At 62.1% G+C, this 25,226-nt stretch overlaps 10 protein-coding genes across 10 annotated transcripts; 6 read left to right on the top strand and 4 right to left on the bottom strand.

Annotated features, from left to right (window-relative positions):
• Nucleotides 1-221: 221 nt before the first annotated feature.
• Nucleotides 222-811, bottom strand: RHTO_07892 (anaphase-promoting complex subunit apc11; the record flags this gene model as incomplete). Its single annotated transcript, XM_016421547.1, has 3 exons — nucleotides 222-334; nucleotides 435-536; nucleotides 598-811. 3 exons carry the CDS (start codon nucleotides 809-811, stop codon nucleotides 222-224), a joined length of 429 nt encoding a protein of 142 aa, XP_016274140.1.
• A 300-nt stretch (nucleotides 812-1,111) lies between these two features.
• Nucleotides 1,112-3,617, bottom strand: RHTO_07893 (dihydrolipoyl dehydrogenase; the record flags this gene model as incomplete). The annotated part of the gene is made up of 12 exons (XM_016421548.1): nucleotides 1,112-1,125; nucleotides 1,185-1,279; nucleotides 1,341-1,396; nucleotides 1,458-1,539; nucleotides 1,624-1,714; nucleotides 1,778-1,808; nucleotides 1,866-2,117; nucleotides 2,213-2,781; nucleotides 2,839-2,974; nucleotides 3,038-3,087; nucleotides 3,416-3,521; nucleotides 3,591-3,617. 12 exons carry the CDS (start codon nucleotides 3,615-3,617, stop codon nucleotides 1,112-1,114), a joined length of 1,509 nt encoding a protein of 502 aa, XP_016274141.1.
• A 617-nt stretch (nucleotides 3,618-4,234) lies between these two features.
• On the bottom strand, nucleotides 4,235-5,850 carry RHTO_07894 (peroxisomal biogenesis factor 13; the record flags this gene model as incomplete). Its single annotated transcript, XM_016421549.1, has 3 exons — nucleotides 4,235-5,383; nucleotides 5,502-5,539; nucleotides 5,631-5,850. 3 exons carry the CDS (start codon nucleotides 5,848-5,850, stop codon nucleotides 4,235-4,237), a joined length of 1,407 nt encoding a protein of 468 aa, XP_016274142.1.
• A 499-nt stretch (nucleotides 5,851-6,349) lies between these two features.
• RHTO_07895 (uridine/cytidine kinase) lies at nucleotides 6,350-7,634 on the top strand (the record flags this gene model as incomplete). The annotated part of the gene is made up of 4 exons (XM_016421550.1): nucleotides 6,350-6,512; nucleotides 6,576-7,192; nucleotides 7,272-7,345; nucleotides 7,511-7,634. 4 exons carry the CDS (start codon nucleotides 6,350-6,352, stop codon nucleotides 7,632-7,634), a joined length of 978 nt encoding a protein of 325 aa, XP_016274143.1.
• Nucleotides 7,635-8,000: 366 nt separating this feature from the next.
• RHTO_07896 (acetyltransferase GNAT family) lies at nucleotides 8,001-10,306 on the top strand (the record flags this gene model as incomplete). Its single annotated transcript, XM_016421551.1, has 8 exons — nucleotides 8,001-8,385; nucleotides 8,445-8,567; nucleotides 8,624-9,145; nucleotides 9,207-9,329; nucleotides 9,385-9,876; nucleotides 9,935-10,057; nucleotides 10,116-10,195; nucleotides 10,268-10,306. 8 exons carry the CDS (start codon nucleotides 8,001-8,003, stop codon nucleotides 10,304-10,306), a joined length of 1,887 nt encoding a protein of 628 aa, XP_016274144.1.
• A 1,064-nt stretch (nucleotides 10,307-11,370) lies between these two features.
• Nucleotides 11,371-16,686, top strand: RHTO_07897 (histidine kinase; the record flags this gene model as incomplete). Its single annotated transcript, XM_016421552.1, has 8 exons — nucleotides 11,371-14,293; nucleotides 14,349-14,542; nucleotides 14,617-15,246; nucleotides 15,303-15,655; nucleotides 15,716-15,782; nucleotides 15,840-16,062; nucleotides 16,125-16,372; nucleotides 16,429-16,686. 8 exons carry the CDS (start codon nucleotides 11,371-11,373, stop codon nucleotides 16,684-16,686), a joined length of 4,896 nt encoding a protein of 1,631 aa, XP_016274145.1.
• A 380-nt stretch (nucleotides 16,687-17,066) lies between these two features.
• Nucleotides 17,067-18,063, bottom strand: RHTO_07898 (nucleolar protein 12 family protein; the record flags this gene model as incomplete). Its single annotated transcript, XM_016421553.1, has 4 exons — nucleotides 17,067-17,446; nucleotides 17,513-17,576; nucleotides 17,743-17,848; nucleotides 17,939-18,063. 4 exons carry the CDS (start codon nucleotides 18,061-18,063, stop codon nucleotides 17,067-17,069), a joined length of 675 nt encoding a protein of 224 aa, XP_016274146.1.
• Nucleotides 18,064-18,325: 262 nt separating this feature from the next.
• Nucleotides 18,326-18,915, top strand: RHTO_07899 (anaphase-promoting complex subunit apc11; the record flags this gene model as incomplete). Its single annotated transcript, XM_016421554.1, has 3 exons — nucleotides 18,326-18,539; nucleotides 18,601-18,702; nucleotides 18,803-18,915. 3 exons carry the CDS (start codon nucleotides 18,326-18,328, stop codon nucleotides 18,913-18,915), a joined length of 429 nt encoding a protein of 142 aa, XP_016274147.1.
• A 1,243-nt stretch (nucleotides 18,916-20,158) lies between these two features.
• RHTO_07900 (adiponectin receptor protein) lies at nucleotides 20,159-22,464 on the top strand (the record flags this gene model as incomplete). Its single annotated transcript, XM_016421555.1, has 7 exons — nucleotides 20,159-21,339; nucleotides 21,397-21,483; nucleotides 21,540-21,804; nucleotides 21,864-22,086; nucleotides 22,147-22,205; nucleotides 22,265-22,328; nucleotides 22,382-22,464. 7 exons carry the CDS (start codon nucleotides 20,159-20,161, stop codon nucleotides 22,462-22,464), a joined length of 1,962 nt encoding a protein of 653 aa, XP_016274148.1.
• Nucleotides 22,465-23,004: 540 nt separating this feature from the next.
• On the top strand, nucleotides 23,005-24,708 carry RHTO_07901 (L-asparaginase; the record flags this gene model as incomplete). Its single annotated transcript, XM_016421556.1, has 10 exons — nucleotides 23,005-23,198; nucleotides 23,252-23,356; nucleotides 23,411-23,456; nucleotides 23,523-23,605; nucleotides 23,664-23,677; nucleotides 23,735-23,846; nucleotides 23,901-24,018; nucleotides 24,076-24,406; nucleotides 24,472-24,551; nucleotides 24,610-24,708. 10 exons carry the CDS (start codon nucleotides 23,005-23,007, stop codon nucleotides 24,706-24,708), a joined length of 1,182 nt encoding a protein of 393 aa, XP_016274149.1.
• Nucleotides 24,709-25,226: the final 518 nt, after the last annotated feature.

Here is a 25,226-nt window from a genome sequence, read left to right on the forward strand (position 1 = left end):
TGCTGGAGCTTGTTGCAGCGCAGCACCATCTGGTGCCACTGCAGGCTGCTGGATGCAGCCGTAGTATGCAGCAACATGCTGAATGTGTGGCGGAATAACCGGCGTGACTGATGGAGAGCCGTGTCAGAGAGAGCAGAAGACGCAGGAGAAGGGACGGAGCGCACCTTCTTGCCTCTCCGTTAAATTCTCGCTCCAAGCGAGAGCTGTCCGCGGCTCAGTCCTCATGCAGGCGTCGCGACGGCGGCGTCGGGCTGCGGTGCGCCGGGCTGAACGGGAGGAGCGGCGAGAAGGGCGGGCGCTGGGTGTGCGGCGGAAGCGGCGATACCGGCGGTGACTGCGTGCGAGAGGGTCAGCGAGCGTCAGAACATGGTGCAAACAATGATGTTGAGATTTCAAAGGCGAAAGAGAGCGGAGGACGAGCGAGCGCGACGCACCCCAAGGCCTGCGGTCCATCGGGCACTGCTGCTTCGAGCTCTCCGTGTCGAGCCACTTCATCAGGCAGTGCATGTGGAAGACGTGCGTGCACTCGCCCCAGACTGCGCGCGAAAGGACAGTCAGCGGTTTCCAGCAGCGCCATGAGGACGAAGGGAGACGCACTCGGAGGACACCCGTCTCCAGGAACCTTGCAGTCGGGACAGCAGCCGTCGAATGCGACTCGACAGATCCCACACACGTCGTCCTCGTCTTCCTCTTCGTCCTCGTCCATCGCTGCGTCCTCTCCGTCGCGAGTTGGCTGATCTGCGGTCGACACGGGCTTGAGGTTCCAGCGCCACATGGCGACGGCGTGGAAGTGATTGATGGTGATCTTCATCGTCGAATGAAGCAGTCAAGCAGCCTTGCGAAGCCGTGTGAGGTAGCGAGTAAGGGAGTCGAACAGAGAGGGGCGGTGCGGACGAAGATGGTCGACCTGGCACGGCTAAAGCGCTTCGTCAGGCTTGCATGCAGCTCGCAGACTCACAGCGAGCTCGCATTGAGCCGGCGGAGGATCCCAGATGGTACAGCAGTCTTTGCAGATCGTGAGTTGCGGAAACTCGGCAACGGCTCATCCTCCTCGCGCCTTCTACGGTACGTCGGGTCTGAAAGTGAAAGGAAAGGTGCGAGACAGAGACGCTTAAGCGTTGATGGCTGCCCGGAAAGAAGCGTTAGCGAGGCGTCGAAGCGCAAGAAGGAGGCGAGTAACGCACCCTTGCCGGACGACGCCATGAGTGCTGCCTCCTTGACAGCCTCGGAGACGGTAGGATGGGCGTGAACAGTCCGTGCGACGTCCTCTGCGCTCGCGCTGGGGGACGAAGGCGAGGTCAGCTAATGCAACCGATACAGATTGAGCAGATCGCACGCACCCGTACTCGAGCGCAAGCGCGAGCTCAGCGATCGACTCTCCAGCAACAGCTCCAATCTACGACGAAAGCGGAGACGGTTAGTCCTGCAGCCAGACGAGTGGGAGGGAGGCGACGGACGATGTGAGCACCGAGGATGCGGTCGGTGTTCTTCTCCGCAAGGACCTTGACGAAACCGTCGGCGTCGGCGTTGGTCTTCGCTCTATGTGCCGGAAACCCGCACGAACATCGTCAGCGATCGCGCAACGGTGCGCGAGCGAGACGAAGTCTGGGAGACGCAACGCACCGGGAGTTGGCGACCATGGGGAAGTTTCCGACCTTGTACTCGATGCCCTCCGCCTTGCAGTCCTCCTCAGTCTTGCCGACCCATGCGACCTCTACGAGAGATGAAGCGGGTCAGTGGGAGCAAGAGGGCGAGAAGATGAGCGCCTTGTGCTTACCAGGGTGGGTGTAGACGACCGACGGGATAACCTGCGACGTCCAGTGTCAGCCAAGCGAGCTAACGGAAGCGAAAGAGGCGGTACGCACGCCGTAGTTGACGTGTCCGAAGCCAGTCTTGAAATACTCGACCGCGGCGATACCCTCGTCCTCAGCCTTGTGCGCAAGCATAGGGCCGAACGTGACGTCTCCGATGCACTTGACATTGGGAACCGAGGTGTTGAACTGCGAGTCGATGACGATGCGGCCGCGGTTGTCGACCTCGACGCCGATCTTGTCGAGGTTGAGGCCCTCGGTGTAAGGTCGGCGGCCGATGGCGACGAGAACAACGTCGGCCTCGATCTGCAAAGGATGTCAACGTCAGCTATGGCTCTACAACGATTACCGCAAAGAGACAGAGAGGAGGGCTCCGCGGCTCGCAAAAGATGCCAACTCACGGTCGACTTCTTGCCATCCTTCGCGCCCTCGACAGCAATGTGGACCTTGCCGTCCTTCTTCTCCGCGCCGAGAACCTTGGTGTTCAGGTTGAACTTGAGGCCCTGCTTCGCAAGGATCTTCTGGAAGTTCTTCGAGACCTCACCGTCCATACCCGCACCGCCAATCGCGCCGAGGAACTCGACAACCTCGACCTTTGCGCCGAGACGAGCCCAGACCGAGCCGAGCTCGAGACCGATGACACCTGCGCCGATGACGACGAGCTTCTCCGGGACCTGCTGGAGGTCGAGCGCGCCGGTCGAGGAGACGATCTGCTTCTCGTCGATCTCGATGCCGGGGAAGGGAGTGACCTCGGAGCCAGTGGCGATGAGGACGTTCTTGGTCTGCAGCTGGGTCGAGCCGCCCTCGAGGAGAGCGACGTCGATCGAGGTGGGCGAGGCGAACGAGGCTGCGCCCTTGACGTAGTCGACCTTGTTCTTCTTGAACAGGTACTCGACACCGCCAGTGAGCGCCTTGACCGACTTGTCCTTGGCCTTGAGCATGGTGGGGAGGTTCAGCTTGACGCCCTCGACTGCAACGAGAGCTCGTCAGTATCGTACGCTCTTCCCTCCGACTACTCGATACGCACCGTCAATGCCGCGAGACTTCAGGTCGTGGGTGGTCTGGTGGTAGATGTGCGAGTTGTTGAGCATAGCCTTGGAGGGAATGCAGCCGACGTTGAGGCAGGTTCCGCCGAGCGAGCCGCGCTTCTCAACGCATGCGGTCTGGAGGGTGGTGCAGGGTCAGCACAACTGTCAATGAGCGCGAGAACGAGGGAGAGAGCGCACCTTGAAGCCGAGCTGGGCAGCCTTGATCGCCGCAACGTAACCACCGGGGCCTGATCATTCCGTCAAGTCGACCGTCGATGCGAGTACACGGATAATGTGTCGCAGGGCGTTCGGACCAACAGGAAGAGAAGCGAGAGATGCGGTAAGCCGGATTGGGGACGCGAAAGGCGATGAGGATGGGATGGGTGGCAGAGTGAGCGGGCGGCAGGAGACGGGGTGGTGGAAAATGGAGAACACTGTCAGCACTCGTCCCCCGTGAACTGACCCTCCCATCGTGCGCCACCAGGATCCCGAGCTTCTCCACCTCCTCGTCGATGCAACCCGTCTCGATTCGCGGCGATTGCTCAACATCTAGCGGTTCAGTGAACGCAGGCTCACCTCCACCGATGACGACGAGGTCGTACGGGTCAGCAGCAGTCGCCAGGCCGCGCTGTGCGACCCATGCGCCGACGACAGACAGGGGCGCGGCGGAGCGAGCGAGCGTCTGCGGGAGGAAGCGTCTGGCGGTGAGCAGGGCTGCCGGGTGGGTCTGTGGGCGTCGCAGTGAGCTCACGCGGGAGGAAGTGACCAGGGAAAGCATCTCTGGACGGGAAGAGCGAGTGGCGGGTGGATGACAACCTCGAGCGCCTCTCTGTCGGGGTTGGCTTCCGACAAATCGCTCGAACACAACCTGACTGCTTATGGGAACGCTTTGCGACTGGCGTGGACAGCCGCATGCCTTTGCAAGAGGGGCAGACTCGAACCGCGGCTTGCGCGTTGTACTCGCTCGCGTCGAAGGGAGGAGGAGGAGGTCGTTTCCTCAAGGGTGCTGCGACTGTGCGAGCGCTTCTGGCCGCTCAGAACGCTTTGCTCTCCGTGCTCGACGAGGAGCGGGATGCCCGATGCCCCAGCATCGGCCGCGCCCGTCACATTGCCTTACCCTCTCCTCGAGCAACTTCAGCAGGGCTTCCGCGGTCTCTCCAAACGCTTGTAGCCTTTCCTTCGTGACCTGCACCGGGCGACCACTTGCTCCCGTCCTGCGCTGCCAGCGAACTAGCACGCGGTCCCCAGCGAGCGCGATTCAACGCCCTCCAACGCGCCATCCGCTGGTCGACTCGCACGGAACTCCTCAGCGTGACATCGTGTGAATAACAGATCAGAACAAAGACTGACGAGAGGCTCTAACGGATACAACAGACGCTCCACTGACAACCTGCCTCACGCCGTCGCCTTGACAGCCTCGACAGCCTTCGCCGCCCCCTCGTCCACCTTCTTCGGTGCTGTCGCCGTCCCGTTAAGCGGCAGCTCCCTGACATAGCTGCTCGGGAACCACCCGACCTTCCCATCCCGCTTCCTGCCCATCCACCACGTCGCGTCCCCCCTCCCCTCAGCCTTGGCCTCCTTCGCCGCGCGGTCCCGCTCCTCCTTCGGCGGTGATAGTATCGCAATGATGTCGTCCTTGGCGAACGCGAGCTCTTTGTCTGACGCTTCGGCGGGAGGGGTGTAGGCGTACAAGGCGCGGACGAAGGTGAGTTGGCTCGGGTCGAGGGGGACAGGCGCGGGTGCGACGGCGGCAGGGATAGGGCGACCGTACGCGTCAAACTGCGGCTGCTGTTGTTGAGGCGGGAGCTGGCCAGCCGCAGCGAGTCGCGCAGCTTCGGCCTCTTGTCGCGCCGTGATGAGCTTGACGAGGCGGTTCATGAGCCAGGGGAGGCCGACGACGGTGAGGAAGAAGACTGCGAGCGGGCGCTTCGAGAGTTTGGGCTTGGCGGGCGAGCCTGGCGCGCCTGGTGCTGCTCCGCCCGACGCTTCGAACGCCCGGAACCCTTCGGCGGAGATGGCTTCACCGGGAGGAGTTTTGCCGATGAGGCGGTACAAGAGCGACTTGCACCATCGGAGGAGCGCAAAGATGCTGAGCACCTGGCCGAGGTAGTTGCGGAGGTGGCCAAACTGCTCTGCGACGCCGATCATGGCGAAGAACGACGAGTGGGTCGCCATGAACGTCGACTCGAGCATCTGCGCGAATCCACCGACGGCGCCGACGAGCGACTGGAGGACCTGGAACGTCGCTGCGGTGCCGACCTCCATGCGTTGCGAGAGCGACATCTCGGCGCCGGGGAACATGCCGGGCGCGCCGGGAAAGCCGCCCCTGCCGTACCCGCCGCCGTACATGCCGCCACCGTACCCGCCGTACCCGCCGTACATCGAGCCACCGATTCCACCGCCAAGGCCGCCGTAACCACCGTACCCGCCGCCGTAGCTGCTCATCCCGCCGTATCCGCCGCCGTACGAGCCGTATCGAGAGTAGGGTGACGAGTAGGCCGAGCCGTAGGGTGATGTCGTCGCAGCTCCGTAGGGTGAGGTATACTGCGAGTTGAGCAGTGTCAGCGTTGGAAGACAAGCACATGGGCACAGCGAGAGCAGGAGCGCAAGTACCCTGCTCGCGCATCGCGAACGGCCTAGGTGACTCGCTAATCAGACTCACAGATGATGTGATGCCGCCTAGCCCTGCCGCTGTCGTTGCTGTTGGCGCAAGAGACGAGCGACCCTTCGTCAGCAGGAGAGCTTCTCGACCTCAACGCATCATCGAGGGCTTTCGAAAGCGGCGGCGCACCTGTGGTCATGCCCGCTGGTCGCTCAGGCAACGCTGGCGCACCCGCAACAGCGCTCGCTGCGCTTGTACCGGTAGACGAGATACCCGGAGAGATTGCCGACCCCGCTCCTCCTCCCGCAAGTGCAGTCGTCTGTGCTGCGCCAGATGCGCCCGTAGGGATCGTGGAAGCTACTGATGTAGCGCCGTTGCGCTCCCACGGCTTGGCGGGACTTGCGACCATCGTTTGACGGGTGTTGGCGGATCGCGAGGCTGATGGGGGGGAGGTGGGCGACGGGGAGAGGTAGGGGCGAGTTGCCGAGGCTGCCAGTCGTGTCTAGGGGGCAGCAGTAGCCTGTACGGTCAAGCAGAACGCAGGCTCGCCTGTGAGCGCGTGGTGGTCGAGCGAGAGGGGCGTCGCGGGACGAGCGACGAGGGTTGGGACTCGGCGACCTCGCTCGTTCAGCTCGAAAGTGTTCGCATTGCTCGGACAGAGACGCTGAGGACCCGCGTAGACTACCCGACAGTCCCATAACCGCCTCCTCGCTGTCCTCGTTCTCCCCCACCTTCTCCGGAACTCGTCGTCCCCAAACCCCCTTCACCGGTCTGGCCAGCTTGTACGCTCGCAGACGCACTCTGTCGACTGTCACAAAGCTCTGCCGTCAACCCGAGACCGCTCTCCTTGCACCAGCAGCCATCTGTGTGGACTCCTCGCTTCGAGCCCCTCCTTCTTCCGCAACACTATGGCAACCACCCCTTCGCCACCCCGTCCAACCGTTGAGGTCGTCGCAGACTTTGTGACGGAGCAGCTCGAGGCGCATCGGAAGGCTTGGCGGGAGAAGGCGTCGCAGAAAGACGCAAGATCGCCGCCTCTCGTTTTGGGTGTTCAGGGTCCGCAAGGTTCCGGTGCGTCAGATTCGCGTGCAATGAATTCCACCTGCTTGGATGCTGACCCCAGCCATCGCACAGGCAAATCCTACCTCGCCTCTGGTCTCCCTGCACTCCTCGCCTCGCAGAATCCTCCCCTCCGTACCGCCTCGCTGTCCCTCGACGACCTGTACCTCCCTCACTCCGGTCTTTCCGCCGTCGCCCAGGCTGACCCCAGCAACAAGCTCCTGTCTGGTCGAGGACAGGCCGGAACGCACGACCTCGCGCTCGGGTTGGAATGCTTGCGAGCGTTGAAGGCGGGCGGGACGGAGCCGGTCGAGCTGCCCGTCTTCGAGAAGAGCTTGCACGGAGGAGAGGGAGACCGACTGCCGCGGGAGCAGTGGGTCAAGGTCGACAACCCGGGCGAGGTTGACGTCGTCGTCTTTGAGGGCTGGATGAACGGCTTCCGTCCTCTCCCTTCGCCTCCAGCCGATCACTCGCTTTCTGCGCTCTACTCACTCGCTCGAAACGACCGCCAACAAGCCCGAACAGCACTCGGAATCGACTACGACGAGCCGTTCCTGCTTGAGCACGACTTGGCGCACCTGGAGAAGGTGCAGGGCAATCTGGCGGCCTACGAGGAGCTGTGGGGCATGATCGATGCGTTTGTGCAGATCAAGCCGGAGCGCATGGGCTCTGTCTGGGAGTGGCGACTTGAGGTGCGTCCGCTTGCACTAGCGTGCGCTACTCACATGACGGTGGACAGCGCGCTCACGCAGACTCGGTTGAAACACACAGCAAGAGCACAACATGAAGGCGAAGAATGGCGGAATCGGGATGACGGACGAGCAGGTCAAGCACTTTATCGCTCGGTGAGTCTTCATCATCTGTTCGCTCGCTGCCGGCAATTGAGCTCAGCCTGATATCCCAAACCTCCGTCCTTTGTTGAACGATTGCTGACTCTCTCCTTCCTCCTACGCGCTCCCGCTGTTGCCCACTTGTCCGCCTCGTCCTCCCACACTCCGCTCCCTCTGCAGCTACATGCCCGGCTACGAAGTCTTCCTCCGCGGGATCGACGACCCGTCGTCGACATGGACAGGCAAGGGCCTGCGAGTCGTCATCGGCAAGAAGCGCGAAGTCAAGGCTGTTGAGCGGTTCTGAGGGCGGAGAAGGGCGTCGCAGGAGCTGCTGGAGGTCGGGTCGAGCGGAGAAGGGTATTATGCATTGATACATCCCTCAAAGTAGCCAAGAAACGCGTGTATGGCTCGCTGCGCCCGACTTTGTCCTCCTCTTCCTCGTTCGTCGCTTCCCACGTCTTGCCCCCAACGCCGCTCGTCGCCCGCTGCTGGACCGACTCCGAACATGCTCTGTGCTGCTTGTGGCGGTTCGCAGCGACGCGCTCCAGCTGAGTCAGCTTCCCACGCGGTTACGAGTCGACGACGCCGATGAAGTCCCCGCCCGACTCTCCCAACTCGCTCTGTACGTGCCTTCACCGCTTGCTGCAAGCTCGCACAACCGCCGCATACCATGCCATTCACGGTCGAGCGCGTCGTTGATCCCGCCGACCTCCCCACCCTCGCCTCGCTTCACCAAGCCGCTTTCGGTCCCTACCCAACGCACGACTTGCTCTGGTCGAACGTGAATCCCGAGGCTGAGCGGCGCTGGCTTGCTACGATTCTCGCCGGACCGCTGAAGAAGCCGAATGAGCCGATGTTCAAGGCGGTCGACGAGGAGGGGCAGGTGGTTGGGTTCGCGCTGTGGAAGGTCAAGCCGGGAAAGGGCGAGGAGCAGCCAAAGGAAGACGAGGCGTTCCCGGATTTGCCGGACGGGGCGGACGTCGGGTTGGTGAAGGAGTTCTTCGGCAAGCTGGACGACTTGCGCAACACGTACGGCGACGAGGGCCCTCACATTCGTGCATAGAGGCGGTCCTCGTGATATCGACAGGAGACAGCTGACGCCGGCATTGCGCAGACCTCGACACGCTTGTCGTCTCGCCTACCGCGCAGCGGAAAGGAGTTGGGCACGCTCTTATGGCTTGGGGGCTCGCCGAAGCCGACAAGCGCGGCGTACCGGCTTTTATCGAGGCATCAGAGCGTACGTGACTTTCGCTCTGAGCAGCCAACTCGTCCTGAATCGCTTGTTGTCCGCAGAGGGATTCGGGCTCTACCAGAAGTTCGGCTTCGTCCGGACGCAGCCAGATCTCGCTTGCGGGCCGAACGGTGTCGTCGCCGTCACGCCCATGCGTCGATCGCCTCGCAAGGCAAGCCAGTCCGCCAAGGTGACCGTCCACCGCGTCTCCGACCCAGCCGAACTTCCCACTCTCGCCGCTCTCGCTCGCATCACTTTCAGCCCTCACCCGACGCATCGCCTCACCTGGGCCAACGCTTCGCCCGAAGACGAGCAACGCTGGAAAGTCGCCAAATACACGCGGTCGCTCGAACAGGCGAACGAGCATATGTTCAAGGCTGTTGATGGTCGTGGCGATGTCGTCGGTTTCACGCTATGGAAGGTCTCTCCTGCCAAAGATGGAGCGGCCAAAGATGCAGCGAACGCTGGCGATGAAGACGAGACACTTAACTTCCCCGAGGGCGTCAACCTTGAGCTGATGAAGGAGGTGTTTGCGAAGGTGGACGACCTGCGGAAGACTTACGGCAACGGTGGGCAGTACATTCGTGCGTGGGAATCCGTTCTCACCCTCTACTGCTGCGAAATGCTGATGCTCAGGTGCTGCAGACCTCGACACGCTTGTCGTTTCGCCAACCGCGCAACGAGGCGGAATTGGCCGGGCGTTGATGGCCTGGGGTCTTGCTGAGGCAGACAGGCTGTCCGTGCCAGTCTTCCTTGAGTCGACGCCAGGTGCGTGGCGACACTCGCGAACCTGCGCGAGAGACTGATGGACGTTGCTGCGCAGAGGGCTACAAGTTTTACGAGCGGTGCGGCTTCGTCCGGACGAGCGAAGATCTCGCAGCCGGCGCCGTCGCCTTCACACCAATGAAGCGCTCGCCAGTCGGCACCGGCAAGGTCTCGATTCACCGCGTTACCGACCCTGCCGAACTTCCCTCACTCGCTCCAGTACACCGCGACGCTTTCTCACCTCACACGATGCACAAGCTCATTTGGGGCAAGGTTGCGAAGGAGGACGACAATCGCTGGATGGCCAACTCGCTCGCCGACTCGCTCGCCAACCCGCGCGAACCGATTTTCAAGGCGGTCGACGAACAGGGACAGGTAGTTGGCTTTGCCCTGTGGAAGGTGCCGCCGCAGGATGGAGAAGAGGGGAAAGGCGCGAAGGGTGAGAAGCCAATGGATTTCGCGGAGGGAACGAATGTCGAGCTGGCGAAGGAGTTTTTCGACAAGCTTGACGTTGTGCGGAAGACTTACAGCGACGAAGGGCCGCATGTCCGTGCGTACTATCTCTCAGACTGCGGAATTGTTCCAGCTGACGCTCTCGACGCTCACAGACCTGAACATCCTCGTCGTCTCGCCGGGAGCGCAGCGGCAAGGTGTCGGGCGGGCGCTCATCCAGTGGGGCTGCGAGGAGGCGGACAGGCTCGGCGTTTCAGCGTGGCTCGAAGCATCGGAGCGTGCGTCCCCATCCTCATGATCCCCCTCACACGCGGCTGACGCTTTTCCAACAAGCAGAAGGGTTTGGCCTGTACAAGAAGATGGGCTTTGAGCGCGCTCGCGAGGACGTCTATGCTGGTCCCGACAACGCCATCTCGGTGAGTCGCCTTCGAACGGGTCGTGTCGAGCGGTCGACAGTCGCTAACACCGGACTTATTCGCCTCCTTGAGGTTACTCCCATGCGCCGATCGCCGCGCCCGCGCTCATAGAAGGTTGGCGGCGTCAGTATGGACATCCGTAAGGTGCAGCAGGACTAGACAGGTGTAACGGAGGCGCAGCTGTCGACGTACGCGCTGCGAGAGCGCTTCCTGAGCGGCTTCCCTCGTCCCGCGCCCGCCGCTCCGTCTCGCTGCGATCCCGATTTGATTCGATCGTTCCGCCGAGAAGGTCCCTCGCCGGGCGAAGATTCAGAGGCCGCAGAACAACCTTGCGAGGCGGAAAGCAATTTGGCGAGGCCTCGACCTTGTCCGGTTGAGAGAGTTGGCTGTCGACCACGCTCGCTCACATCACCGACGCTGCTGCTTGGGCTTGCTCGTGCTCTAGAGACTTGCTTGAGCACAGCTCGCAATCCCACAATCCATCCGCGCATCGACAAGCGGTCCATCGCCTCGTCTCGGCCAGCACCAACCCGCCCTCGCTAGGTCATACTTGTCAGTCGCGCCTCGGGACGGCCGCGCGCGTACCTGTGCCAGCTGAGGTGCGTTTCTGAACTCGTATTGCGCCTCCCGATCAGGCGCAGCGGGCGTCGATGGAACGGTGGACGGACGGCGCCAAGGCAGACGAGGGACTCGTCGTCAACAGCGATGACGGGCGCGGGTGGCGAGTTGGGGCACTCAGTGTGCTACGGAAGACTCTATGACTACAGCTGGGCGGGCGCAGACTGACCTCGATTGCCGCACGCCGTTGCCGGAGGGCCCACCGCGCTCGTCTGCGGACGTTTCGGCTGGCCAGACGTCGCGCTTGTGAAGCTGGAGAGAGGGTTTGCAGGATCCGCACAATAGGTTGATCATCCCGTACAGTCGAGCTGACACGCCGTTGCTTCCCGCCTCTTCTACAGCAGGACCGGCCGAACGACCCCTTCCTCCCTCAGCCAACCGTTTCTTCGGCCGTTGTCGGCGATCAACGAGGAGGGTCGAGAAACGTTAGCGCCGAGAACTGCAGGGGCAGACTGGTACGTCCAGCCGAGGCTCGCGTCTGCGTGCGTGTGAGCAAACCTGACCCGCGTCCGCTTCTTTCGCTCGAAGGCGCTCAGCCACCCTGAATCCGCGCCCCAATGACCCGACCACCACCATTCTCGCGAGCAAACTCGTCACCGACGTTTCCCGCCTCTGTCTCGCCCCTTCCAGCCGACTCACGAGAACCGAAGACGCTCCATGCCACCGTCTTGCACCAGCTTCCGCTCCCGCATCTCGTCTTCGACTCGTTCCTCCGCCTCCACGCCCTCAACGATGCTGCTCGCCAGGTCTTTGGCGTCACTTCCGGGCACGGCGGACCTCAGCCTGGAGGAGAGGCGTTTCCACCCGGCGGAGCAGACGTCTTCTTCTGCGTGACGCCCGAGATGCAGACGGGCGGCGGATCTGCGGCTGACAAGATCAGACGGGAGCTTGATCGACTTGCCAAGCATCAGGAGGGGTCGTTCGGGGTGAGCGAGTGGGCGTGGTCGGAGGGAGACAAGGTGGAGCTGAAGAGCGGGCGCGTACCTGGCTTGCGTTGGACCGCGGAGGCCAAGGTTACGCACTTTGTCCCGCCCGAAGTCTCGAATGACTCGGTGGCGGAGATCTCGCTCGAGACGGTGCGGCGGTCATCCTACATCGGCTCGACGCCTGACGACGAGGAGGCGCTGCCCGACTGGATCAGCAAGGGACGGAGGGACACGGTCGTGCCGTCTCGAATGACGACGAGGGCGCCGTGGTACTCGGTTCTCCTGCTTCGACCCTGGCGAGAACCGCAACACCTCGGTCCGTCTCCCGACAAAGTCTTGCACCACCGTCGCTCCTTCTCCCTCGACACCCCTCTCGCCACCCAGGTTCCCTCTTTCGCGCCTTCGTACGTCCCCATCGACCGCAGTTCCGAGATGGTCGCTCCTCCGCCTTCTGCCCCATCGCGAAGAGCATCTCTCGCTCCATCCGACCAAACACCTACGCTCGGCTCGGTCCTTGCTTTTCAGAATCCGTTCAGCCAGTCGACTCTTGCGCAGAGGCGAGGATCGAACGCTTCGTTGGCGGCGTCTCGAGCTGCTGCGGCGGGCGAATCGGACGCGGCAAAGGCTGGTGCAGCTACAAGCGGTGCAGCCCTACCAGGAGGCATGGCGGCCCTCCGGCTGTCCGAGAACACGCTCGCCGAGGCGCAGGCCATCTCGCCTGGTACTGCGGCAAAGTCGACAGCTGTCGGTAGCGGAGGCACCATCTCGTCGAGTGGGTCTGCCGGTAGCACTGGCGCGACGTCCCTTCTGTCGACCGCGACCGCAACGACGGCCGGAACGTCGCCCCCCTCGCGTCGGGGCAGCGGAGCATCGATGTCGGCGCCCAAGGTCATTCCCGAAGCTCTGCGAGGGATGGGCATCTCCGTCTCGAGCGCCGGCATCCAGCTCAGCCAGTCGACTCCAATTGAGAAGCCGCGCTCGGCGCGAGCCTCGATGCTGTCGAGTGCACCGCTTGAGCTCGACGAGTCTGCCACTACGCCTACATCGGTCCAACCGCTCGACGGGTCCACCCCGACTCTCGACCGACCTGCACCAATGTCGCTCCATCTCCCGCCGCACAAGCACGCATCCCACCCACTCGCCTACTCCATCAACCTTTCTCCCGCGAGCTCGTCCTCGACCCCTTCCAGCATCGCCAGCAGCGTCCCGCCTCCTCTCCCTTCACCTCGTCCGACCTCGCTTCCGCCTCTTCCGGTGAAGCCGCCAACTGTCGCGCCCGACATGCCCGCTTTGCTCAAGTTTGCCGCGATCGCCAACCTCCCCAATACCGGCGTCATCATCGCGAATACCGAGCTCTCCAGCGGCTATGTCAACGCAACGGCTCGTGAGCTTTTGATGGGCGTGCCGGCGTCTGACGGCATCGCGACCGATTCTCCGAGTCGAGATGCGAACGGTGTCAAGGAAGAGTGGTGGGAGCTGGGACACTGGTCGGTGGAGGACGAGCCGTGGTCGTCCGTCTCGAACGGGACGCAGGTATCGAGCGCCTCGCAACCTTTCTTCTCGCCTTCCGCCGAGCTCCGCGCCAACCCACTCGACGCAAACGACCTCACCTTCAAAAGCATCATCCGTTCGGGCGAGGCGGTCAGCGTCGAGCGAGGGAAGGGCACGGCAGGATCCGGCTTGCGCATTGGTCAGCCGGGAGAGACCTCCAGGCTCCGCACGACTCTCGCCGGTATCCTCGCGCGAAGTCTCGTGTCGGACGAGCGGAAGAAGGCGGCGCTCGGCAAGGCTGGTGCGTCGACGGGCGGCAAGTCGAACGTGATCCGCAGCTTTGCCCCCTCGCCGTCAGGCGTGCGAAGTCCCGGGGTCGAATCCAACGCCAGCAGCAACGGCTCGGGCTCGACGGCGTCCGGCCATCCTCCGCAGTTCATTGCCGCCGGCGGTGTCGGAGCGCAGGGCAAGAAGCCGTACAAGGTGTTCGATCCCGCCTTCGGTCAGCGCATGATCGATCCGTTCGAGCCCTTACTCGAGATGACCGCCAGGCGCGGGCAGATGCCGCCTTCAGTCAACCTCGACGATTCTGACGAAGAGGAAGACGGCAGTTCGGCGTCGAACGGCATGATCGTGGGCGTCGAAGTCGAGGTCTGGGAAGCGGACCCGGCGTCAGCTCTCCGACAGAACTCGTTCGTCGCGGCGGAGCCAGAACTCGTTGCACAGCGCAAGAAGCGTATACGGCGTCGGATCCTCGAGGTCACTGCCTCGCCCATCTTTGCGCCTCGCAACGACGGATCCAAGCACCATCTCGGAGGCGTACTGCTCGTCCGCGACGTCACGGACGACCGGAAGCGATGGGAGTCGCGCGGCGAGCTGTCGAGCAAGAAGAAGAAGGGGAAGGAGGGCTACTTCAAGCAGATCCTCGACAACCTGCCGCAGCTCATCTGGACAACGAGCAAGCTTGGCTCGCACACCTACTACAACAAGGTCTGGTATGACTACACCGGACTCGAGCCCGAACAGTCGCTCGGCCTGGGCTGGCAGTCGCCCTTTCATCCCGGTTCGTTTTCCGCTCTCTCTTAGTCCGTTCAAGCACTCACGCATCACTCCCACAGACGACATGCCCGGTACACTCAAGGCGTGGAGTCACTCGCTCGAGACGGGCGAGCCTTACGCCGTCGAGTACCGCTGCCGCCGCTACGATGGCGAGTGGCGATGGATGCTCGGGCGCGCCCTGCCGTACCGCGACGCCGACGGAGCCATCCAAGGCTGGTTCGGCACCTGCACCGACTTTGACGAGCTCTACCACGTGCGTAACGTTGCGTTGCCCGGGACTTCTTGTCCCGCTCACCAGCTGACTTCTTCGCCAACCGTGCTCCGCAGATGCGCGAGAAGTTGCGCAGCACAATCCAGCAAAACGACGCCGTCGTCCAGGGAGCCGGTTGTCTGCTCATCGCCATCGACACGCAGTACCGGGTCACTTTCTTCGAGGGTGCGCACAGGGACGGCGTGTTGGCCGAAGCGCAGGTCGTTGGTCGCGTTGAGGGTCAAGACTACCGCGTGCTCGCGCCCGTGCCGGAACTGCTCGCCGGCGTCGAGAAGGTCATCCAAGGCGAAGAGTCGAGTTTGCAGGTCGAATGGCAGCAGCGGCAACGCTCCTATCGGTGCCTCCTCACGCCTCTCACCGAGCATCGCGACGGCACGACCCGCATCAACGGCTGCATCATCGTCGCCCACGACATTACCGACCTTGTCTCGACTCAAGCTCGCCTGCAGCAGTCTTACGAGGAGCGGGCACGTCTTCAAGTCGCCGAGACCGCCGCGACCGAGGCAAGTCGGCTCAAGAGCGAGTTCCTCGCGCTGACGAGCCACGAGTTGCGGACACCAATCGCACACATGCTTGGCCTGTCGGAGCTGCTCCTCGCCGAAGACTTGACCGACTCGCAGAAGAACCTCGCCTCGCAAATCTTGCGAAGCGGAGACGTGCTCCTTGAGATGATCGGTCAAGTCCTGGTGCGTGTGCACGGCTTCCGAAATGTCTGCTCTTCGCTGACTTCCCTTCCCTGCAGGACATGGGCAAGGTCGAGGCCGGCAAGCTTGATCTCGAGGTGCGGCCGTTCAGCCTGAACGACCTTTCTTCCGACGCCCGCCTCTTCGCGACAGCCGCAAGCAAGAAGGGCCTCGACTTCGTCGAAGATGTCGACGACTTCAAGGTCCCAGTCCAAGGCGACATGCCGCGACTCCGCCAGGTCCTCACGAATCTCCTCTCGAACGCGATCAAGTTCACCAGATCAGGCTCCGTCACGCTGCGAGTGAAGCGAGTCAAGGAGGACGCGGAGAGTGTCGCGGTTCGTTGGCAGGTTCAGGACACCGGCATCGGCGTGAAGAAGGAGGCCATCGGCAGTCTCTTCAAGCCCTTTCAGTGCGTCGCCACTTGCAGTCACCCTTTCTCTCAGCGATCCTAACGCTCGACGCCGCCCAGCCAAGCGGACGTTTCCACTTCTCGCCAGTTCGGCGGCACAGGTCTCGGGCTCTCCATCTCGAAGAACGTAAGTCTCGCTCGCCTCGTCTGCACGGGGAATCGTGCGCTTACGTTCTTTCTGCAGCTCATCGAGCTCATGGGCGGCTCCATCCGCCTCGAGTCCGAGTACGGCGTCGGCACGACCATGACTGTCGACCTCAAGCTGCCCAAGGTTCCCGAGCTGCTCGTCGACCAAGCCGCCGCCACGCTCGCCAGCGAGGAGGACATCCGGCGTGACGACATCTGGGTCCTCGTTGTTGACGACAACAAGCTGAACCGCGACATCATTACGCGACTACTTATCAAGAGTGCGTCCCGTCTCGCGGCGATTGCTGCGTTCGATGTTGACTCTTTTTCTTCCATCACCCAGTGGGCTTCAACGTCGACAGCGTCTCCAGCGGATACGAGGCGCTCGAGCACGTCGAGAAGAAGGCGTACGACGTCGTTCTGATGGACCACCAGATGGACGGCTTGGACGGCCTCGAGACGACTGTCCGCATCCGCAAGTCTGCGAACCCGCAAGTGGCCGATCTCAAGGTCATCGCCCTAACCGCATCGGCTCTCAAGGGTGATCAGGAGAAGTTCCTTGCGAGCGGAGCCGACGGCTACTTGTCAAAGGTGCGCATAAGCTCCTCCTTACGCCAGCCACACCAGTTGACGCATAATTCTTGCAGCCCGTACGGTCCGCCGTCCTTCGATCGACAATCCTCCGCACGCTGCAGACGCCGCATCCGCCCAACTTGGCTGCCGCCGTTTCCGCCGTCGACGGCGCCGCCAAGATCGTCTCCGCATCGCGCCTTAGCGAGGTGACGCCCAGCGTTTCATCTAAAGACGCGAAGGTGAATGGCGAATCGCAAGCCGGACTCGACGACTCCGTTCCGCCCGTTCGCCGTCGTCCAAGCCACCCATCGTACGGCGATGGCTCGGAGTGATTGCTCTAGATTGTGCCACCTTACTACGCGTCCTTGTAGCAGCTTCATGTCTTGTTGAACCCCAGCATGCGACCGTCCACTCGCGCCATCCTCTTCTCCTCCCTCTTCTCCTTTCTCTCCTCACCTTCCTTGTGGCCTACGCACGTGTTGCCACTACCTGTATTGTGCGAACACGCAGACACTTGTCTATAGCACCTGTCAATAGCATCGCAGACGATTTGCCTTCCCTCCCCGCCGTCGCATCTCCTTGTTCGGCCGCTTCCCTCTGATCTGATTGCAAGCACAATCGACCTGTCGCAACCACGATGATTGCGAAAGCGCGCCACTCGTCAGGGCAGACTGCGAGAAGGGCGGAAAGCGAGCTCGAGTTTGCACGAGCACTACTTGTTCGCCCGTCCCTTGGTCCCCTTCATCTTGCTCGCCATCTTCTTCTTCGTCTTCTTGCCACCTGTCGCCCGATCCTTCTTCTCCTGCCGCGTCAACTTCGGCCGCGCCTGAACCGCATTCTTCACCCGCTTCTTGTACAACGAGGATTGCTGGCCGGCGGACGTGGAGGCGGATGAGGCGGATGGTGCGGGCGGGAGAGGTTCGGGTGTTGGTGACCGAGACAGGGAGAGCGATTCGACAACAACCGTAGTCATCGCGTCCGGCGTCTCGTACGCGGCGGCTGGACCCTCCTCGTCCGAACCCTCCTCGTCACTTGACCCTTCGCTGCCAGTACCCGCGTCGTCGTCCTCCTCCTCAGCGTCTCCGTCAGCGTCTGTCGGTGATAGAAAGAGCGTGAGTTGGCTGAGCAAAAAGGAAGGAAGGGCGAAGGATGACTTGCCGCCATACATCTCGCGCGCCACCTTGACATTGTGAGCTGCCCGCTCTTTCCGCTCCTCTCGAATCTGTAGGCCGGGTCGAAGGGGTCAGCGCTTCGTTCGAGCACTATATGACCGTACTCGAGAGGCCAGCAGAACCGTCCGAACGCGGATCGACGCCGGAACGCTGCCACTCGCGCCCGACACGCTGTGACCCGCTTCGACAGCCAGTAAGGAAGAGATGGAGACTCGCCTGACGCCTCATATCCCGCAGTGCCTCCTTCTCGCGCTCAATCGCCTTGTTCCGCCTCGCCGTCTGCTTCGCCTTCTTTCGCTTCGAGAAACCCGTCAAGTATTCTCTGCGGCGTTCGAAACAGTCTAGTGTCAGCTTAACCTGTCCATACCGCCCAGCAAGCTGTAGCAACACGAGACGGAGAGCTTGGACTGACTTTCGCGAGTCTGCGTCGAAGACAACCTCCTTGACGCGCTTGATTTTGGGTGGTCGACCATTCTCGTCAAGTGCTGATGCCTTTCCTTTGCCCTTCTTGGCGGACGAGGAGCGAGACGGGGCCATCTGGCGGTGTGGAGCTGTTGGAGACTGATGAAGATGGAGGGGGTACAGGCCGGTGACGAGACGACGCGGCGCAAGAAGATCGATAGTGACAGTCCTCTTCGGCTCTAAGGAGCAGCTCTAGCAAGTCACAGTAGCTTAGCCGAGGTGAGCGGGCGTGGTGGACAGCAACCTTGAGAGCCTTGAGAGCGCCTCTCTCCCTCGTCCAGAGTGCCGCTCCTCGCGCTGCTGCGCTTGCCGAGTCTCTCTCGACTTCACGGGCATCATGAAGATCACCATCAATCACTACCACGCCGTCGCCATGTGGCGCTGGAACCTCAGGCCCGTGTCGACCGCAGATCAGCCAACTCGCGACGGAGAGGACGCAGCGATGGACGAGGACGACGAAGAAGACGAGGACGACGTGTGTGGGATCTGTCGAGTCGCGTTCGACGGCTGCTGTCCGGATTGCAAGGTTCCTGGAGACGGGTGTCCTCCGAGTGCGTCTCCCTTCGTCCTCATGGCGCTGCTGGAAACCGCTGACTGTCCTTTCGCGCGCAGTCTGGGGCGAGTGCACGCACGTCTTCCACATGCACTGCTTGATGAAGTGGCTCGACACCGAGAGCTCGAAGCAGCAGTGCCCGATGGACCGCAGGCCTTGGGGTGCGTGCCGCTCGCTCTTCCTTCGCTCTCTTTCACCTTTGGAATCTTGACATCTTTGCTTGCACCATGTTCTGACGCTCGCTGACCCTCTCGCACGCAGTCACCGCCGGTATCGCCGCCTCCGCCGCACACCCAGCGCCCGCCCTTCTCGCCGCTCCTCCCGTTCAGCCCGGCGCACCGCAGCCCGACACCGTTGTCGCGACGCCTGCATGAAGACTTGCTCATTGAGGGGCTCTCACAATGAGCAGGAGTTGAGCGGAGAGGCATGAAGGTGCGTTTCCTTCACTCCTCCCTGCGTCTTCTGCCCTGTCCGACACGTCTCTCCAGCAGTCACACCAGTTATTCTGCCACTCGGTCAGCACATTGCTGAGCACTGCGGCTGCCCCTACAACCTGCAGCGGCACCAGAGGATGCTGCGCTGCAACAACCTCCAGCAGGACTCTACCCAAGATTCGACCGCAAGCACGACCAGGAGGTCGGCGACCGATCCATCTCGGCTAATCTGTCCTCAGTTGCACAACCCTATGCCGCTGCAATCACAGTTGTTCGCCTTCATGGAGCACTTTGAGCCTTCCTCGTCCCCGGCGAGTCGCCTCTGCTGTCCCCGGTCCTCGCTCTGCACAGCTCGAGCGTGTTGAGTAGCAAAAAAGCTTGCGTCGAAGCCCGACAGCGCCTCTCTGGAGTGGAGTGAGAGGGCCATCTTGGCAGCCAGGAGGGCAAGCCCAAGAACTGACTGCGCCGGCGGGCAAAGATTAATGTGATTGAATGAGTCTCCCGATGGGAGACTACCAGTAATCACACTGGTAAGAACAGATACTACACTTGATCTAAGCCAAAAGGCCAGAAAGGTTAACTTTCACCCGCCTAGAGCAGGCCTGCACTCGTCGCACCATCCAACCGGCCGCGGCAAGGGGGTGGTCCCGCTGCGAGCACAACTCTCGCTGCTCTTCCTGGGTAGAGAACAGCCGAGAAAGCTGCTACAACTTGTTTTCATGCCGTGAGTCCCGCAAGTCGACCCACCCCGAAGTGAGCCACCCTCCCTCCTCGCCAAGTCCCTCGTCTCGCTCTCCCTCACTCACTCACCTCACCACGCTCCGCTGGCCTGAAGCACCTGCTGCTGACTCGCACAAACGCTTTTCACGCAGCCTGCGAGGCCGCCCACTCGCCACAGCCGCAGCCCACACCGCCAGCGCCGTCTCAAACGTTCCGGAGACAGAGGAGGACGGAGGGTGGCACCGAGCGATTAGAAGGCTCCGAAGGTGCGTGACGGTTTGCGAGCTCTTATGCCACCCTTCTGGACTGCGCACACACCCGCCCGGCACTCCCGACGACAGCGACGACGCACGCCCAGCCGGCAATCTCCTTGTTCGCCGAGGAGGACCACCGGCCGAACTCTCTCGCTGACCTCCGCCTTTGACAGAACAGACGACGACTAGACGACACGAGTACCACGAACATGACCTCCGTACGACGACGCGGCAACGCCCGCCCGCCGACCCAGCGTTCCGCCTCCTCCACCGCCGTCTCCTCCTCCTCCCCTTCTCCGCCCCTCTCCGCCTCTCCCGTCTTTCTCAGCAACCGAAAACGCTCCAAGTCACTCTACGAGTCGGCGACAGTCCAATCCTCGGCCGGCCGAGCACTCTCGTACGGCTCGTCGCTGCTCGAATCGCTCGACTTGCCGGCGAGTTTGCTTAGCTTGAGGCAGTACCTCGCGGGCAAGCTCGAGGAGGCCGAGAAGAGCTTGAGGGCACTCAAGGCGTATGTCGACGAGAGCGAGTTGGAGGACTTGGGGTTGACGAGTTTGGGCGAGACGGAGGACGAGTATGACGATGACGAGGGAAGTGAAGCGGGTGGCCGGCAACGGCCGCGCACGCTTTCTGCGTCGAGTGGGAGCGGCGACGAGGTGGAGAAGCTGAAGGGGAGGTCAGATGAACGCACGGCGATGTTGCCGGCCGGACGAGACGAGGTGGCCGACGAGGACGACGAGCTCCGCGACGAGATAAGCGCCCTGCAAGCGTTCATCTCGAGCGCGTCGAGCTTCCTCGAAGCCATGCGCGATGAGTTGCCCTCGCTCGAAGCGGACGAGTCGGCCTACCTCCAGTTCGAGCTGTCGCCCGACGCTCGCGCAGGACTCGACCGCTTCCTCGCCGACCACCCTCTCCCCTCCCTCCCCGCCTCAAGCCTCCGCTCACGTGCCGCCTCCTCCGCACAAGCCGTCCTCACCCGCGTCTCGACCGAACTCGGCACCCTCCGCGCTGCCCTCGCCTCGCTCGCATCGTCCGCCTCTTCCGCCGACCCCGCATCCTACATCTCCGCCTCCCTCCGGTCCTCGATGCCCTCCACACCCTCCTTCTCCGACTTTTCCGACCTCCGTTCCTACTTCTCCGCCGAATCGAAGCGCCTCTCGAACGCCGTCTCACAGTTGAAAGACGACACGGCCGGCTCGCTCTCTGCCGGCTTGCACGCAGTCCAAGACGGTGCAGCAGAGTTGTCGGCCTATGTCAAGGACCAGTCGCATGCGGTTGTCGACGAGGCGATGAGGATGTATCATGCTGCGCTCGAGATTGGGAGGGAGAGGTTGTTGAGGTATGAGGAGTTGCCGCCCGAGTGGCGCAACAATGAGCATATCCTCACTGGGTGCGATCGCGCTGCTCTTTCGCCACAGAGCTGGGACTGACGAGCGAGTGCGCGCAGGTACCGCTATATCCCGATCGAGCAATGGGGCACGCTGCTTCGCAGTATGTTCACCTGGCACAACGAGACGATCAACATCCAGTCGCAGTGCGTCGCTTCCCTCTTACCTCGAAACGGACGAAGCTGACCCGGCAACCCTGCAGCTTCCTCGGCGCGCTCTCACTCGTCGTCCTCCTTGTATACTACCTCTTCTTCTCGACCTCCTCGCCTCACGCACTCGCCGACCCACACCCAGGCGACACCGCCATCGCCGTCCTCTTCGTCCTCTCCGCCATGCACTGCCTGCTCTGCTCCACCACTTGGCACCTCATGTCGGGCTGCGCGACGAGTCATTGGTTCCGCGGCGCCGCGTGTGTCGATTACGTCGGTATCTCGGGTCTGATTGCTGCGTCTGTTGCTGGAGCGACCGTGAGTACGATTTCCTCCCTCATTGCGGAAGCCAAGCTGATTCCTTCTCGCTCGGACAGTACTACGGCTTCTATTCGCATCCCGCCCTCGCCGCCTCCTACATGTGCTTCAACTTTGTCATCGGCGTCACAGGCATGATCGTCCCCTGGCAATCGTGGTTCAACGAGCGCAAGTACAAGAGCTGGCGGATCGCCTTCTTCGTCTCGCTTGCTGCGAGCGCGGTTGCGCCTATTGCGCATAGGGCGGCGATCTATGGAGGGATGGAGACGCTGTGGTTCTACAGTGCGTTGCGGGTCTGCCGTCGCTGTAGGCGCAGCTTGCTGACGAGTCGTGTCCTCGCAGGCCCGGCTATTCCTTCCGTCGTCGCATACCTCATCGGCCTCTCCTTCTATGCGAACCAGGTGAGCTCGAAGTTGCGCTTCTGTGCGTCTGAAGCGACGCTGAACCTCGTCTTGCCCAGTTCCCGGAGTGCTGTGCCCCCGGCCACTGGCATATCGGCGCATCGCATCAACTCTGGCATATCGGTGCGTGCGCTCCCGCTCTCTCGTCAATCAGCACGCTGACGTCCTTCTCGCAGCTATCGTCGCCGCCGTCTGGCTCCACTGGAAGGCCATGTCCGACTGGTCCGTCTCGGTCGCGGCATCTCTCGCAGCTCCCTAGCAGTCGTCTCTCGCTCGCATCGTTGTACATATCCAGTTGTTTCTGTGCTCCCATCCCGCCGTACTAGACTATCCCGCCGCGTAAGTCCGCATTGCAGATATCCCTGTCGAGGATCGTCGTTAAAGTCGACGACGAGGTGCGCGGATCTCTCGGACTCCGCTCCGTTCGACGGGCTGGTTCGTCCTCCTCATTCCTTCGCTTGCTTCGCCTCGTCACTAACACTTCCTGTCGCTACAGCTCCTTCGCTGCCGGCAAAACTTTTCACCTGGCTTATCTCGCATCGATCGCTTCCGCCCGCTTTCCGCTCATCTTCCGCGATGAGCCGCACGGCCGACGGCGCCCGTGGACCCATGCATGCCGACGCTGTTCGTACTGCCAGATCGAGACTATCTCTCGCACGAGACGAGCTGGTTATCTTTACCCGGCGTTTCGAGGAGTGGGATCTTTTGACGACCTGCGCCCCGCTTTCGTCCGCGCTTCTTTGCTTTCTTCTCTCGTTTGTGCTTCGTCTCGCTTCTCGACCTTCCGCCTCGACCCGCCATGTTCGCCAAAGCCTCCCTCGCCCTCGCCGCTGCCGCCTCTCTCCTCGGTACGACTTCGGCCGCTCCTCTCGCTTCCTCCTTCGTCGGACGCTCGCTCGTCGAACGTGCGCCCGTGACGAGCGTCGAATTTAACGTCACCTACAAGAGCAATTATACCGAGCACCTTCCGAAGACGCTTATTCTCGCAACTGGGTGCGTTCCCCTTCCTCGTATGCTTGAACGCTTGCTGACGACGAGTTGCGCAGAGGAACGATCGCTGGCTCGTCTTCTTCTGCGACTGACTCGACTGCTTACACCGCCGGCGTCGTCGGAATCGGCGTGCTCGTCCAGGCCGTTCCTCAGTTGCTCAAGTGCGTCCGGCGCAAACCGCTGCGTCGAGCGAGCTGATGAGTCGTGGTGCACAGTGTTTCCAACATCGACGGCATGCAGGTCTCGAACGTCGGCTCAGAGGTGCGCACGCCTTCGCTTCGTCCAGTCGAATCGCTGGCTGACCTGCTTACGAACGTCCCGACGCAGAGTCTGACGGACGAGATCGCTCTCCGCCTTTCCAAGCTCGCGAACAAGGCGCTTTGCGCGGCTGATGCGCCTTACGATGCCGTGTGCGTTGATCAACTTTTGCCGCCCCTTGAGAAGCAAACCTGACTACCTATCTTGCAGCGTCATCACTCACGGTCCGCCGTTCTCTTGCACCTCTCTTACAAGCTCGCCTAACGCTTGAACCCGCGCAGGCACCGACACCCTCGAGGAAACTGCTTTCTTCCTCGACATCACCGTCGGCTGCGACAAGCCTGTCGTCGTCGTCGGCTCGATGCGTCCCAGTACTGCTATCTCCGCTGACGGGTGAGCTCGTGCGATTCAGTCTGCATCGGTCGACCGCTGACATTGCACGCGCAGACCGAATAACCTGCTGCAAGCTGTTACCACCGCTGTCTCGCCCAACTCGCGCGCTCGCGGCACTCTCATCGTCCTGAACGACCGCATTTGCGCAGCTTACTACTGCGAGAAGACTCAGGTGAGTGCCGCTGACGGTCGGAGCTGAGTGTTGCCGAGCTAACCCTTCCTTCCGTAGGCCAACACGCTCAACACCTTCGCTTCGCCCGAACCCGGCTACATCGGCGGCCTCCTCTCTGACAAGCCCTTCTACTACATGGGCGCCTCGAAGCCGACCTTCAAGCAGGTCTACGATATCTCGAACGTCACCGAGCTCCCGCACGTCGAGATGTTCTACAGCTACCAAGGCGCCGACTTTGAGCTCCTCAACACGACGGTCGCGAATGGCGCCAAGGGAGTTGTCATCGCTGGAACGGGCGCGGGATCGCTCACCGATGCCGGCATTAGCAACGTCGATGCAACCGTCTCGAAGGGCGTTCCGGTCGTCCGCTCGACCAAGATCAACGTCGGTGCGTGACGCATTAGCGATCGAAGCTTGCTATTGTCGCGTAGAATGCTTACGCTGCTCTTCTAGGCTTCGTCACGCCCGGCGACTACCCGAATACGATTGCCTCTGGCTCGCTCAACCCCGTCAAGTCGCGCAGGCAGCTCCAGGTCCGTCTGCGCCGACCTTCCGTCGTATCTTGCCCGACTCACGACGCCTTTGCCGCAGGTCCTCCTCGCGCTCAACAAGACGAACGACGAGATCCGCACTGCTTTCGAGGAGCCGCTCAAGACGTACCTCAACCTCAACATTTCGAGCTACTACTAGATCAGTATCGTGGGTGAGGTTCGTTCGCTGTCTGACGTTCGATGGCGTCGTACTAACTTGAGCCTTCCTTCCCTTCCCCTCCTCTTCTGCCGCTTTTCACATCCTCACCTCACCTGCGCCGTCGCAGCCCCTCCTTCTTTTGTTCTTACCGGTGGTGGACAGCAGCTCGGTTCGTCAAGGTCCCCGGTAGAGGCGGACCGAAAAAGGGCGGCAAGTCGAAGACACCTTCAGCGTTTCTGGCCGTCTCGACGATTGGGCGGCGCTTGTGGGTTATCGAGGCATGCTCAGGTTTGTATCCAAGCATTGAACAGACTCGCGACGCGCTCAAGGGTGAGAACGGCTCGACGGAGACTCTCCTCGACCTTGCGAAGGTCGTCGACGACGCTCTCTCGTCCGCTTCCCCTCGCTTTGGCTCACGTTTGCTGTCCCTGCGCTCACTGTATCGACTTGTCTCGGCGCATTCTTCGAAGTCGACGTTCGCGCGACGCTTTGACCCTTCCCCGCCCTCATCGCGACTC

The sequence above is a fragment of the Rhodotorula toruloides genome, assembly GCF_000320785.1.
Source record: "Rhodotorula toruloides NP11 unplaced genomic scaffold Scaffold8, whole genome shotgun sequence".
Classification (NCBI taxonomy): Eukaryota; Fungi; Basidiomycota; class Microbotryomycetes; order Sporidiobolales; family Sporidiobolaceae; genus Rhodotorula; species Rhodotorula toruloides.